The sequence below is a fragment of the Haliotis rufescens genome, unplaced genomic scaffold (assembly GCF_023055435.1).
Source record: "Haliotis rufescens isolate VD_foot unplaced genomic scaffold, xgHalRufe1.0.p SCAF_88, whole genome shotgun sequence".
NCBI classification, from domain to species: Eukaryota; Metazoa; Mollusca; class Gastropoda; order Lepetellida; family Haliotidae; genus Haliotis; species Haliotis rufescens.
Window position 1 is genome coordinate 1,194,609 of NW_025964381.1, and position 14,067 is coordinate 1,208,675.

The window sequence follows — 14,067 nt, forward strand, 5'->3', positions numbered from 1 at the left end:
ACATAACATTATTTGCACATTCACTAAATATGTGTGGGATTAATTCTTTGTATGCTCTTAATGATCATCTCAATTAATCCTATAACATTTTGTCTGACGGCCTGAACGGTCTCTCGCTTGTTTACGTCTTCCTGGAACATACATTGGCATCTCCTCTTCGCCTATTCAAAATAAGACCCGTGAAGATCCGAGGTAGAATTGGTTTTCAGCAACCCATGCTTGCTGTAAAAGGCGACTATGCTTGTCGTAGGAGGCGACCAACGGGAACGGGTGGTAAGACTCGCTGACTTGGGTTGATGTATGTCATGGATCCAAATTGCGTGAATAGATGCTCATGATGTCATTCACTGGATTGTCTCGTCCAGACCCGATTATTTACAGACCGCCGTCATATAGCTGGAATATTGCTGAGTGCGGTGTTAAACAACAACCAACAAACAAACCAACCATTAAAAATTAGAAATCTGAATCTGAAATCTGAAATCTATAAACGATATCTTAAAACGATGTGAACTGTTCCTTGTGTTCTCCCGTTGTTGTTATAATTTGCCCTTTTTCAGTACTCAAAAAATGATACTCACACTGGAGTCAAGCAGTTTCTTGTCAGCTCCAAGCAGTTCAGCTGTGTCAGTATCATCAGCTAACAGGGTATCGAGGTTTGTAGGCTCAAAGTCACCATACATTAAAGTAAACATTGCACAAGCTTCATTGTACACATAATTATCCTCATCGTTGTCACCATCATTATCCTCATCGTTGTCACCATCATTCTGTCTCAGGTCATGCCTTAAAACATTGAGGTCTCTTTCCCAGTCCTAAATCAACAAAGGATTAAATCAATCATTGATTAAAATACTGATGAAACTTGGTTGTTTGTATATTATGTTGTAGTTTAATGATACATGCTAACATTATTTGAATTCCTTCCTAATCCAGTTCTTTTAGAAACTACATTTAATTTGACACAAAGTTCACGAATCGCCATAAAGAAAAGATAAGCATCAAATCCGATAATTAAGCCCACACCTGCGGACAACCCACAATTAACGACAGGCCAAGTACACAACGTAATTGCACTAAATATCCAAATATATTCACTACATCTAAAACAAACGCTTTACACAAATAAAGTCAAAAGAATCATTCTACTCCCGTGTGTGTCATACTGCTTTCAGAAACGAGTGTATTGCATTTCCAGAGCGAGAGCGAGGGTAGTACAGGAATTACCTATTATTTCTTAATCCTTATGAGCTCCCCTTTTGAAAGAATGCACAGATCACGACCACCGATTTATAAAACCACAATGAATGATTGTCGAATGACGTCAACAGTCTTCAGTTATGTTGCCGTTTCTTACGTGGTGTCATTCTATACTATAAGGGTAACGCTATTTTTCAGAGCATTATCATTTGCACAAGCCCGAGGACTTCCATTAACAACCATAGACTGAGGGCTTCTGCAAATGATAATGCCCTGAAAAATAGCATCGTTATTATTGCTAAAATGGATGGAATTTGTTATCAAATAAAAAGAAACAACAATATCGATTTTGAAACATTTACTGCAATCAACACGAATGTCACTGACCCACTTTTACATATATGGAAACGTCAGAGAACCAGATGACGTCACTATTGAACGTTACGTCACCTATCCCTATCGTATGACGTCACCTAACAACGGGCGTGATAATGGCCCGTCGTCAAGTAATATGAGGGCATTATCAAGTTACAGTGGCCCGCTCATTTCTGATAACATGCGGGCGGTTTAATGATAATTCTATCCATTTTAACTATAATTTACAATAACATTCGAGTGACGACAACAATGTCGTACGGATGATGTAAACAATATGATGGTGCGCTTGATATTTGCCCTAGGGAACATTCATGTATGATATTTATGAACTCTGTTATTTCTAACCTGCTGGTTAGAAGTGATGCTATTCCACATGCCACATACTTACTGCATATCAAAATTCAAAAATAACACATGCAGGAATTGCTGGATAATAGATAAAAAGGATAACTTTCATAGGCATTCTTTGTCCATTATTGTCGACAGACGGACAGATGCGATTCATTTTTGTAAGGTGAGCTACACGGTAAGTGCCTGATACCTCTGCAGTGAGAAACTCAATGTCCGCTTCAAAACTAGAGCTTGTTTTGTTTTCTTCTATTTTTATGGCCACCGATGTACATGCTCTTCCCATTCCGGCCGTAGGCAACAGGTACGGCTGATCCAACAGGGCGTTCAACAGGGAGGACTTGCCTGCCCCAGTGTCTCCATATACAGCTACTGTAATTTCTGGAGGATCACCATGTTGCCTTATCTTTTCAAGATCCTTTCTGAACAAATGTTTACAGAGAAAAATAAAACAGTGAGGAGAAAAATGTAATATTACAATGCATGTAAGGTAATAAGCCATTTTCCAATTTCGCGAAATAAATCCGTTTATAGTGACATCACTTTGCAAAACAACGTGACGGCGGGCAATCCGTCAACACAACGGTTGCTATAATGACTTGTGAAAGTCAGATAACAGGTAGACCGCCTCCGTAACTTGTTGTTACCTTGTCTGGCGCTCGGCATTAAGGGGCTAAAACAAGGACTGGTCGGCTCGGTGTCAGTGTGGGGAATTCATGTTAAACTGCGGCATGGTATCTCAGTGAGCTAGCACTATAAATCAGCATCAGTCCGGACAAGTACAAGCAGCCACACCACACACACACACACACATACACGTACATGCACGTCGCTATATAAGTACAATAATCTTGGACGCCACGTTAAACCCCTTTCACCTCACCAGATAACAGGTTTTATACACAAGTTATGGGAATAACACACACACATACATATATACGGTATTATACATAAACACATATACCTACATACACATACACACACAATACATTTATACGGTATTATACACAAACACATATACCTGCATACACACACAATACATATATACGGTATTATACACAAACACACATACATGCATACACATACACACACAATACATATATACGGTATTATACACAAACACATATACCTGCATACACACACAATACATATATACGGTATTATACACAAACACATATACCTACATACACATACACACACAATACATATATACGGTATTATACACAAACATATATACCTGCATACACACACAATACATATATACGGTATTATACACAAACACATATACCTGCATACACATACACACGCATACATATATACGGTATTATACACAAACACATATACCTGCATACACATACACACGCATACATATATACGGTATTATACACAAACACATATACCTGCATACACATACACACGCATACATATATACAGTATTATACACAAACACATATACCTGCATACACATACACACACAATACATATATACGGTATTATACACAAACACATATACCTGCATACACATACACACGCATACATATATACGGTATTATACACAAACACATATACCTGCATACACATACACACGCATACATATATACGGTATTATACACAAACACATATACCTGCATACACATACACACAATACATATATACGGTATTATACACAAACACATATACCTACATACACATACACACGCATACATATATACAGTATTATACATAACGTATATACCTGCATACACACACACACAATACATATATACGGTATTATACACAAACACATATACCTACATACACATACACACGCATACATATATACGGTATTATACACAAACACATATACCTACATACACATACACACACACAATACATATATACGGTATTATACACAAACACATATACCTGCATACACATACACACACAATACATATATACGGTATTATACACAAACACATATACCTGCATACACATACACACACGCATACATATATACACGCGTGAACATATATACATGAGAAACATTATATATTTTTTGTAATACAATGTCACATTTGTTAAAAATAATTAATATATTTATATAGTACGAGAGTGGTTGAAAATGATAGACATTTTAAATTTAAATAATTTTTAGAATTTATTCTTATTTGTCTTCGTCGTTCACTGTCAAACCATGGTTTATCTTTTGGCCTTATTGTCACATAACGGCTTGGTATGCACAAGCCTATAAAGTTTTTAAACGTGGACAGAAAAATACAACATATTACATCAATAGGCTGCATTAAACAAACGCATCCAATCATTTGATTCAATCAATTACCATTTTTATAAATCTTGTTTTTAGATCAATGCAGTTTGCGAAACAACAACCCCATGTTGTCACTGAAACCGTGCTGAAGTCGACAACACTCGACTCAAAATAATTACAATCGTCACTGATAACAAACAATAGGTTCAAGCAGAGTTTGTGAATGCTGCGTGACGCGTGTCGGCTCTCCGATTGCATAACGTAAACTCTTCCTCACTAAAATATCGTGCAAATAATGAAGGTTGCTGTCAAGTAAACCTTCAATAATTAAAACTTGTAGAAGAAGAACGCCATTGTACCACTAAATACATGAGTAAATGAAAGGTATTTACATGCAATGAATTACTTCTGAGTGTGATGAAATATACAGTAGCAGACAATCTAAATGTAATGAAGAGCTGTGGTACACATGTGCGTGTAGTTTGCATTATGACTAAATGTGTCAACAAACGCAATGATTTACGAGAGTCCAATGTATGGACACTGGGTGTTTGTGTTGTAGTCAACACATATGACTGTGATGGAATAATGACATTACTGATACAAATGAATGATACAGGTTTTTTTTTATCGATCTCAATCTCATTAAAATAATGGTCATTCAATATGTACGTCTTCATTTATTAGAACATTATCTTGAACATATACATGCATACAAATAACAAATGAGAAAAAGAACTGTGCAATCTCATTAAAATCAGACCTCAGTTCTCACTACCGCTAAACAAAGATCTGAAGACATCCCATTAGGGGTCACGTCAGAACGACCTTTCATCCGACCTATCAGAGCGTCGCTTACAAGATTATAAAAGTGACAGTCGGAATGTGATTTCTAATCATGCAACCTCGAAAACTTTAACACGGTGTATTCCGAACGATGGTTACGGGTCCAACGACTGAATCCATACAATCTATACCATCTATTAGCCATTCCAGAAGGTTCTTTTGTTCAGGTTTCATATTTGTAATTGAGAATTTGTCAAAATATGTTTCGAAGCGTAGTCGTCAGTTTGCCATTAGTGCCGTAAAGCACAAGAAAGCTGCCTACTGACTGGTCATTCCATTGGTCGGTCGAAGTTCGCGCAAGGTCGTTCTGACATGACCCGTAATGGGATGTCCTCAGATCTGTGTTTAACAGTAGCGAGAACTAAGATCTGATTTTAATGAGATTGTATCGAGCTCGATCTCATGATATTCAGTTATACATATTATTGCAACTTTTGGATCTCACAAGTAACATTAATTGTATATGGATGTGAGATCTTTGTTTTGTTCTTGATTTGAGTTTTAACTATTTTACATTTGGTCAATATCGGTTGTGATTTTTATCATCAATCGCTTTCCAGCTTTTTCGTTGCAAGCAAAGATTCTACCATCAGGGGTACAAAATGAATACAAAGAAGTGTCCTTGTTTAGATTTAGACGTTGTTTCACCAAGTCATGGCGATATTTTCTGAGGTCCCCGTTACAAATCAAATATTCTTGGGTGACCCTTTAGTTTCTTTTTTTGCCGTGTAGTCCTTGTTTTTGGTATTGTGAGCAACAAACTTAACAAAGACCAGTTCGGCCATTTATGATCTTGCGGATAACATGCGAGCAATCAATATCTACATCAGCGAACAAGCAACAGTCTTGGGAGAGATCTAGACATGTAGACGCGAAGCTTCCTTCTGTGACACATGATTCCAGTATCCTTGTAAAAGGTAAGGGTCACAGTTAATGTTAATGTCTGAGAGTGTTTGATACATGTACCTTACATAAGAAACATCCGATAAATCAGAGTTGACAGGCACATCCAAGCAGGAAACACACTCGCACAAAGTGACAAATTCGTGACGAGTGTACCCTGTAAAAGTCACGCAACGATCCTTTAAATACACCGTCAACTGAAATACAGCCTTGCCTGAGAACATACTTGATATGTCTTGAAATCACAAAGGTAGAACGCGAATAAACAATATCGTCTGTCGACAAACGATGTCAGCTCGGTAATCTGACAGCACTTTTCATATGTTGTCAAGCCCGCGATTACGTGTCATAAGGGGCAGATAACTCTAAGCCTGAAAATTGGAAAATGGCTTAATCAGAACACTCCAGTGATGTGTGGATTTACCATTTGACTTGTCTTTATCAGCAACTCTAAAAGATCTCGTTATTTAACAATCATTACTAACAACCACTCATCACTATTCTATGAAAACAATGAGATAAAGACATACCGTAACGTTAATACCGTCGGCCATTTTGACGTCGTATATGTTTATACAATCACATCACTTGTATCTAATGCTATAGCTTTATACTCTCCCATACTAAAAACACAAATGAGTATAATTCAAAGAAGGTTTCTTGTTGTGACTCACTGACTCTGTCTGAAAACAAGGTATTATTGAGGACTGAGCAATACCTTGCCTTCTGTACAAATGTACAGTCTCTTTCTCTGTTTTCCTCAGATGTTGCGTTTCCAAGTAAAAGCAAGATCTTCTCACATCTAAACAGAAAATGTATTTACACAGTACATTGACACCAATGTGCTCCTGGAAATGAAGATTAATGATGTTCACATTTGGCTCAAGCGAGTATCCATGTGTCATATTATGCAGTTAGGTGTGGACATGATATGTGAGATACACACAGATTATATATAGCTTATACTTTGTTACTATTCAACAATTGTTAACATTTATGAGAACTAAATGTAGGACGATACATTTAATGCATACGATTTACAGACGCAATATTTGTTTGGATGCGAGACTTACCGAGAGATGTGACCACTCGACACAGGGGTGTTCATAATGCCAGGTCAGTCCAAGAGTTTACAAATCTGAAAGAAGCACGAACACATCAAGAATACCTGTACATACCAGGTCATGAGTGAACTTTTCTTGTGTTACTCCTGACGATGAAAGTTTAAACTTTGCTTACTTTGAAAAAGATATACCTGATAAAACTATTTAAACCCTCAGGTGTTTCCTTATCGTAAATATTGTATATGCAGAGTATATGCAGTGTATATGCATTGTATATGCAGTGTATATGCAGTATGATGCAGTATGATGTAGTGGAGGCAGCAGATGTAGTGGAGACAGCAGATGTAGTGGAGGCAGCAGATGTAGTGGAGGCAGCAGATGTAGTAGAGGCAGCAGATGTAGTGGAGACAGCAGATGTAGTAGAGGCAGCAGATGTAGTAGAGGCAGCAGATGTAGTAGAGGCAGCAGATGTAGTAGAGGCAGCAGATGTTGTGGAGGCAGCAGATATAGTGGAGGCAGTAGATGTAGTAGAGGCAGTAGATGTAGTAGAGGCAGCAGATGTAGTAGAGACAGCAGATGTAGTATAGGCAGCAGATGTAGTGGAGGCAGCAGATGTAGTAGAGGAAGCAGATGTAGTAGAGACAGCAGATGTAGTGGAGACAGCAGATGTAGTAGAGGCAGCAGATGTAGTAGAGACAGCATATGTAGTAGAGGCAGCAGATGTAGTAGAGGCAGCAGATGTAGTAGAGACAGCAGATGTAGTGGAGACAGCAGATGTAGTGGAGGCAGCAGATATAGTGGAGGCAGTAGATGTAGTAGAGGCAGTAGATGTAGTAGAGGCAGCAGATGTAGTAGAGACAGCAGATGTAGTGGAGACAGCAGATGTAGTGGAGGAAGCAGATGTAGTAGAGGCAGCAGATGTAGTAGAGACAGCAGATGTCGTAGAGGCAGGCAGATGTAGTAGAGACAGCATATGGAATAGAGACAGCAGATGTAGTGGAGGCAGCAGATGTAGTAGAGGAAGCAGATGTAGTAGAGACAGCAGATGTAGTGGAGACAGCAGATGTAGTAGAGGCAGCAGATGTAGTAGAGACAGCATATGTAGTAGAGGCAGCAGATGTAGTGGAGGCAGCAGATGTAGTAGAGACAGCAGATGTAATGGAGGCAGCAGATGTAGTAGAGACAGCAGATGTAGTGGAGGCAGCAGACGTAGTAAAGTCTCTTTAGTCGCGCTGCATGACATGATTCTAAGCTCCGATCAAGGGAATATTACCTGCATGCTCATATTTGATGTAACTGGTACTTGCAGTAAAATGTTAGTCCACACAGGCAGACAGCAAAATAGTGATTGATATTATAAGCAAACATCCAGCAGGTCGGAGGATGTTGAACCCCCATCCAAGAAGTCACCTAGTATAACACAACTAAGCATGTGTTGCTGGACCACTTCTACACGGAATCAACTGCCTCAGGAGCCTATAGTGGATAGACGTCGGCAGAAGGAGTAAGTTTGTTTGTTGTTTAACGCCGCACTCAACAATATTCCAGCTATATGACGGCGGTCTGTACATTAACGAGTCTGGACCAGACAATTTAGTGATTGACATCATGAGCATCGATCCACGCAACTGAGATACGATGACATGTATCAACCAAGTCAGCGATCCTGACCACCAAATCCCGTTACCGCAAGCATGGGTTGGTGAAGATCTATTCTACCCCGGGTCTTCAGGGTCATCAGGAGTAAGTGGGTGAATATGTATTTACATTGCTTTTAGCAGCATTCCAGGAATATCATGGCGCGGAACACCAGAAACAGACTACACAGACTGAACTCATGATGGGAATAGAGCCCGGGCCTTCGACGTGATGAGTGAACTCTTTGACCACAACACTAACCCATCGCACCCCTGAGAGCGGAAGTTAAAATAAATGGGAAAAGGTAGTACCCATGATTGGCGATTGGCATAAAGTTGATAAAAGAACTGTACACAGTACATATTCTGTTTTACAGAACTCATATAAGAATCCATGTATTACCCTCACCCTCCCTTGGTAAATACAAGAATTTCTAAATTCTGACACTCCTTGTGTGACACACAAACTGGTATAAAAATGGCTATAAGTGTACCAATCATAACCTGTCTCAATATTTGCTAATCACTATCCAAAGCTAAAATTAATTATAGATAGTTGATAGATTTTCAAGGTGTTATGCCGCTTCTGCCCAGTTTGATTACCATAATACAATGTTAAATTTATAATCAATAATTAATAAACATCAATACCAATCTTGGTCTATGACCCCTCAATATGTGCTCATAAGTTGTATTGTCAACAGCTAAAAGAATCCATGTGTACACGTGAAAGGGCTATCCCATTTCTGGTCAAGGGGACATGAGTCATAATATAGTAAAAAATCTCTTAAAATTAACAGTATTGACTTCAGGCTTTGCTAATGCTATTTACTATCATCAGCCAAGAAGAAATCTTAAGATTCCATTATTTGTCTGTTTATAGGGGTTATCCCACTTCTGGTCAAGGTGATATGAGTGATAATATAGTAAAAGATCTCTTACAATTAACAGTATTGACCCATTACATTCAGATTCTGCTCACAAGTTTGAAATGTTATTTACTATGATCAGCCAAGAAGAAACTTACGATTCCATTAATTGTAGATTTTAAAGGCATTATCCCACTTCTGGTCAAGGCGACATGAGTGATAATATAGTAAAAGATCTCTTACAATTAACAGTATTGACCCATTGGATTCAGATTCTGCTCACAAGTGCGAAATGTTATTTACTATCAGTAGTCATGAAGAAATCTTCAGATTCCCATTAATTGTAGATTTTAAAGGCATTATCCCACTTCTGGTCAGGGCAATGTGAGTGATAACATATAATAAAACATATCTTAAAATAAACAGTTTTGACCCATTGGATCCAGATTCTGCTCACAAGTGCAAAATGTTATTTACTATCAGTAGTCATGAAGAAATCTTCAGATTCCCATTATTGAAGATTTTAAAGGCACTATGCCATTGATGGTTGAGGTAATTTGAGTGATAATACCTAATATGTTTTGACTGGTTATAAACATTTTAACAAATATTTTATGTGTTCTGAAACAAGCACTTTATCTGTAAAACTATCTGCATTGTGAGCAGAGTCATTGTAACTGTAAACACAGTCAAGAACTCTTCAGTAGGTTTTATCTTCTTAAGCGCTTTCTGTACACATTCACAGCTATTCCATGGATGTGGCACTCATGGTACTATGATGTTTACAAGTTGGTAAACTTGTATGCAATTAATATGAGTCGATGGACTCGATGTTCGATGGAACAACGTGTTGAAGAAAACGCAACACAGCGGTAACCATGCTTGATTGTTTACTTGCTATCCCATAATATTGTACAAGGGACATAACCTCGGTAATACTGCTAGTAAACATACCGCTTAACAAAAGGCTAAACACTACAGGTACCTACAGGAAAACTCTGTGTTCAGCATTCGCAGGCCTATCTGCTATTCAAATGTGGCGTTCCTGGCCAATAACCAGTTTTTCTATCATTTCTAATCCTGAAACCAGTAAAAACAATTGCTAAGCCAATCGCAATCACAACAGATTAAGTACATTAAACAAATAGGAGTCAAACTATTTATTGTTAAATTTCTTATTTCATATGTACCATTCTGCTATTTTAGGTCATTCCATTGTAGCATTACTATAATTAATGGGTGTCCATAATCATGTGTAGTCATACTGGGAGTAGTTGGCAGGGGAATAGCTATACTGTGAATGAACTGCCTGGCTGTCCTGGTGCACAAATAAAAGGCTCTACATGGTGGTTTGCCTTACAAGTATCTTATCAAAGATTACCAGCCTACCACCTCCCTGTTTATATTTTAATAAAAACAGTATAAAGTCACATCAAAGACCTATGCTTTCAGAGAACATTTGTAGATACTTCAATGTATCACTTTGTTGCTGCACTTCATGTCAAAATTTATTCCATTTGACCTTATATGCTACCTGTAAAAAGAGCCTTAAATATTATTAACACTATTAACACTATCATGGTGCTTGGCATCCTTCTAGAGTTTCAGGTTGCTGGTTCCCAGAAGTTGAGGTTAAAGGACACAAAACAGAGGGATGGAAAGAATACAAAATTGCTACCATCATCTAGCATGGACCCTTCAGTGAGCAAAAAACATACTGGAAGTCAATTTCTTCTCAAATAAAAATTCTTGTCCTTTACCTTGAAAGTAAGATTGTAATGGAACCGACTATCCTCAAACAAAAGCAAATTCAACAGTTGATATATCTTAAAAAGGTTGTGCCACTTCTTGACAGAATGATATATTTGATAATATTAAAACTTTATGGATGGGATGGTTTTTAAAATATAGGTGGTAAAACATATCTTACACTTGTGGCTCACCTGTTTTCATATATCTTACTTTAAGCTGTACTATAACTATATGTCACATGTATGAATCCCTGGATTGTTTGGTCAAGACTTGATTATTTACAGGCCACACTCATGCAGCTGGAATATTGACAAGTGTGGTGTCAAACAAGAAACAAATAATCTGCTTCATTTAGTGACACATCACTTTGAACAGTATTTCAGGCATATCATGGCATGTCAGATTAATCGGGGAAGGATTTGCCGAATATGATGCAATGCAAGTCATAGACGTTAACCACTTTGGTGAAACTCAAGAAGACAGGTATATTCTGCTGCCAAACCAAGAATCATAACCTGGACAATTCGGTGACTTGAATACACAGTCATAGTATTCTGGCATGTATAATGGTCACAACTCATTGGATGACTGGTTCTAGTTTGCAATAAAGACCCTGAAACAAATATATCCCAAAGAGTCTCTCCTTTTTATTATATTTTTATAATTATAATTTAACAACTTTTTTCATCTGTAAAATATGTTCATTTCAGAGACTAGGTGTTAGTCTATACTATATATATCCTGCTGGAACCTCTAAAACCTTTTGAGAATCTGAGCTACTACTCAAAGTATACCCTTACTTAAAAGAAGGTGTCCTGAGGTTATAATGTGTTGTGTTTTGGTTGGATCACATGTAACGGGTCTCCATATCTACAGCTTTCCATATGCCTGTATCTGATGATCTGTTGTTGAACTTCTTTTCTTGGCATATGACTTTCGCATCATTATCATATCTATCAACATTGAGAAAATGTAAACTGTTTGTTCATAAACGATGAAGGTGTAACGGTATGCTACTTCAAGATAATATTATTATTATTGTGTTGTCATTTAGTTCTGTCTGCACACAGTAATCATGACTGTATGGCAGCAATATGGTAAGCTGGTCAACTTGAAAGCTCTTCCTGTTATGTAATTTGAAACCTAACTATTGGCATATTGTCCAATAAAAGGTGGGACAATGAGAAAACATGCCTTACTTTGAAAGGCAGTTATTCTCATTGTCCCTTAGTACATAAGTTTTGAAGATATCAGCTTTAAGACTGTATGCATGTACCTTCTTGAAAAGAATGATATGAATGTTCTTTTCACAGCCAGACTCTGAACAGAATTTTGCGCAATTGTTGTGATTGAGCACACAGTACAAAACAGTGTTGCTCGTTATAACAATTTGTCAAATACTGCTACCAGCAACTACTTGAAGATGTTTTTGTTTTGGAAGCTGCATCGTAGGTTTGCCACAACATTATCAATGAGAAAGGTCAGTGTTCATAGTACTCATAGTTATCTGTAACTTTGGACATATGCTACAGACAAGTGGGTTGAATACTTCAAAGCTATTCCCCTGCTTTTATGTTTTGTTTTCCATTCTAATTGTTTGACAGGTTGAGGAAATGACAGGCATTACTTACATCTTATAATGACATCCTTTAATATCTTCAGCTATTAGCTATTTTGCATACCTATAACTATATCATTCAAGATTTTTCTTCAATGCTTTGTTCTTGACAAAAATCATTTAAAAAAACATTTATTACATATTTTCCTGTTCCTTTTTTTTCAATTTTAAAAGCACTTTCAACTGAAACCTTTCTATGTGAGAGCTTACACCACAGTCATTCTTCTATTTACTTATCCTAGTATACATATTCATGAAAATTCTCACTTTATGCCCTATGGTTCAACTTGAAACTTTCAATATATTTTGTATATCGTTTGTCTCAGAAGGAAGTTTAAATATCAAGTATTGAAATTATTACAAGTATTTTTACTCTTTACATAATACTATAAGAAACTTAAGAAAACTAAAATATACTGAAGATGATTCCAAAATACATTTTCAGGCTAGTAGGCTTAAACCATTGTGCCAGTGTAGTAACCCGACCTGTATTCCCTTTACCTCCTTACTTTATTTTAAGTGATTGGAATAAGAATCGGATTCACTCAAGTAATAATAATAAATAATTATGTTACTCCATGTTATTATACCTAATAGGAGTTAGGAGTGGTGTTTATTTAGTTAATAATGATAAAATACACATGACATTAGTCATAATGTTATGATACATAATTTGAATAAGGCATTTGTATTTTTTATGGTTTAATCTATTTGATGTTCTGGAAAGAGGTATGGTATTTAGGGAATAACATTAATATTGAACAGTATACCTACATTGGCTGGGTAGTTTTCATTGTACAAAGTGAGAACATAATGTGATACATGGGATAGATATAATATTTTTTTTGCTCTATTATTTGCTCATGACACTGTTTCCCATATGTGTAAAAGTGTAATGTTGAAAACAGCTACATTTCCACATGACGTGACAATGTTTAGTAAGCGCATATCATCAATCTAATGTTAGTGAAACTATCATTCTGGATTTTTACAAAAGATGACACTGTAGTGAGTTCTATGTTAAAAGTATGAGCATCAATGAAATACATTATATAATCCTTCGAAATAGGTCAGAAGAGTATCATTCTTTTTTCCCCCATCAGAACACAATGCCTCCACCATGCCTGTCACCACAGCTCAACGATGCAGTGGAAGCCATACTTTCTGCTAGTACCACCATTCCAGTGAAGGAGAGATCCTTAAT

At 37.1% G+C, this 14,067-nt stretch overlaps 2 protein-coding genes across 4 annotated transcripts in view; one reads left to right on the forward strand and one right to left on the reverse strand.

The window, feature by feature from the left end:
* LOC124128853 (multiple epidermal growth factor-like domains protein 10) overlaps window positions 1-14,067 on the forward strand; it is a 290,638-nt gene that overhangs the window by 139,796 nt on the left and 136,775 nt on the right. The gene's annotated exons all lie outside the window — the stretch shown is intronic.
* Window positions 1-14,067, reverse strand: part of LOC124124299 (nuclear GTPase SLIP-GC-like) — a 58,012-nt gene that overhangs the window by 11,986 nt on the left and 31,959 nt on the right. For both annotated transcript variants that reach the window (XM_046487446.2, XM_046487445.2), the window contains exons 2-5: window positions 6,997-7,061; window positions 6,642-6,725; window positions 2,120-2,348; window positions 582-815 (exon numbers count right to left, since the gene is read on the reverse strand). In XM_046487446.2, coding sequence (XP_046343402.2) covers window positions 582-815; window positions 2,120-2,348; window positions 6,642-6,725; window positions 6,997-7,031 — 582 coding nt within the window. In that variant the 5' untranslated portion in view covers window positions 7,032-7,061. The remainder of the gene's footprint in view (window positions 1-581; window positions 816-2,119; window positions 2,349-6,641; window positions 6,726-6,996; window positions 7,062-14,067) is intronic.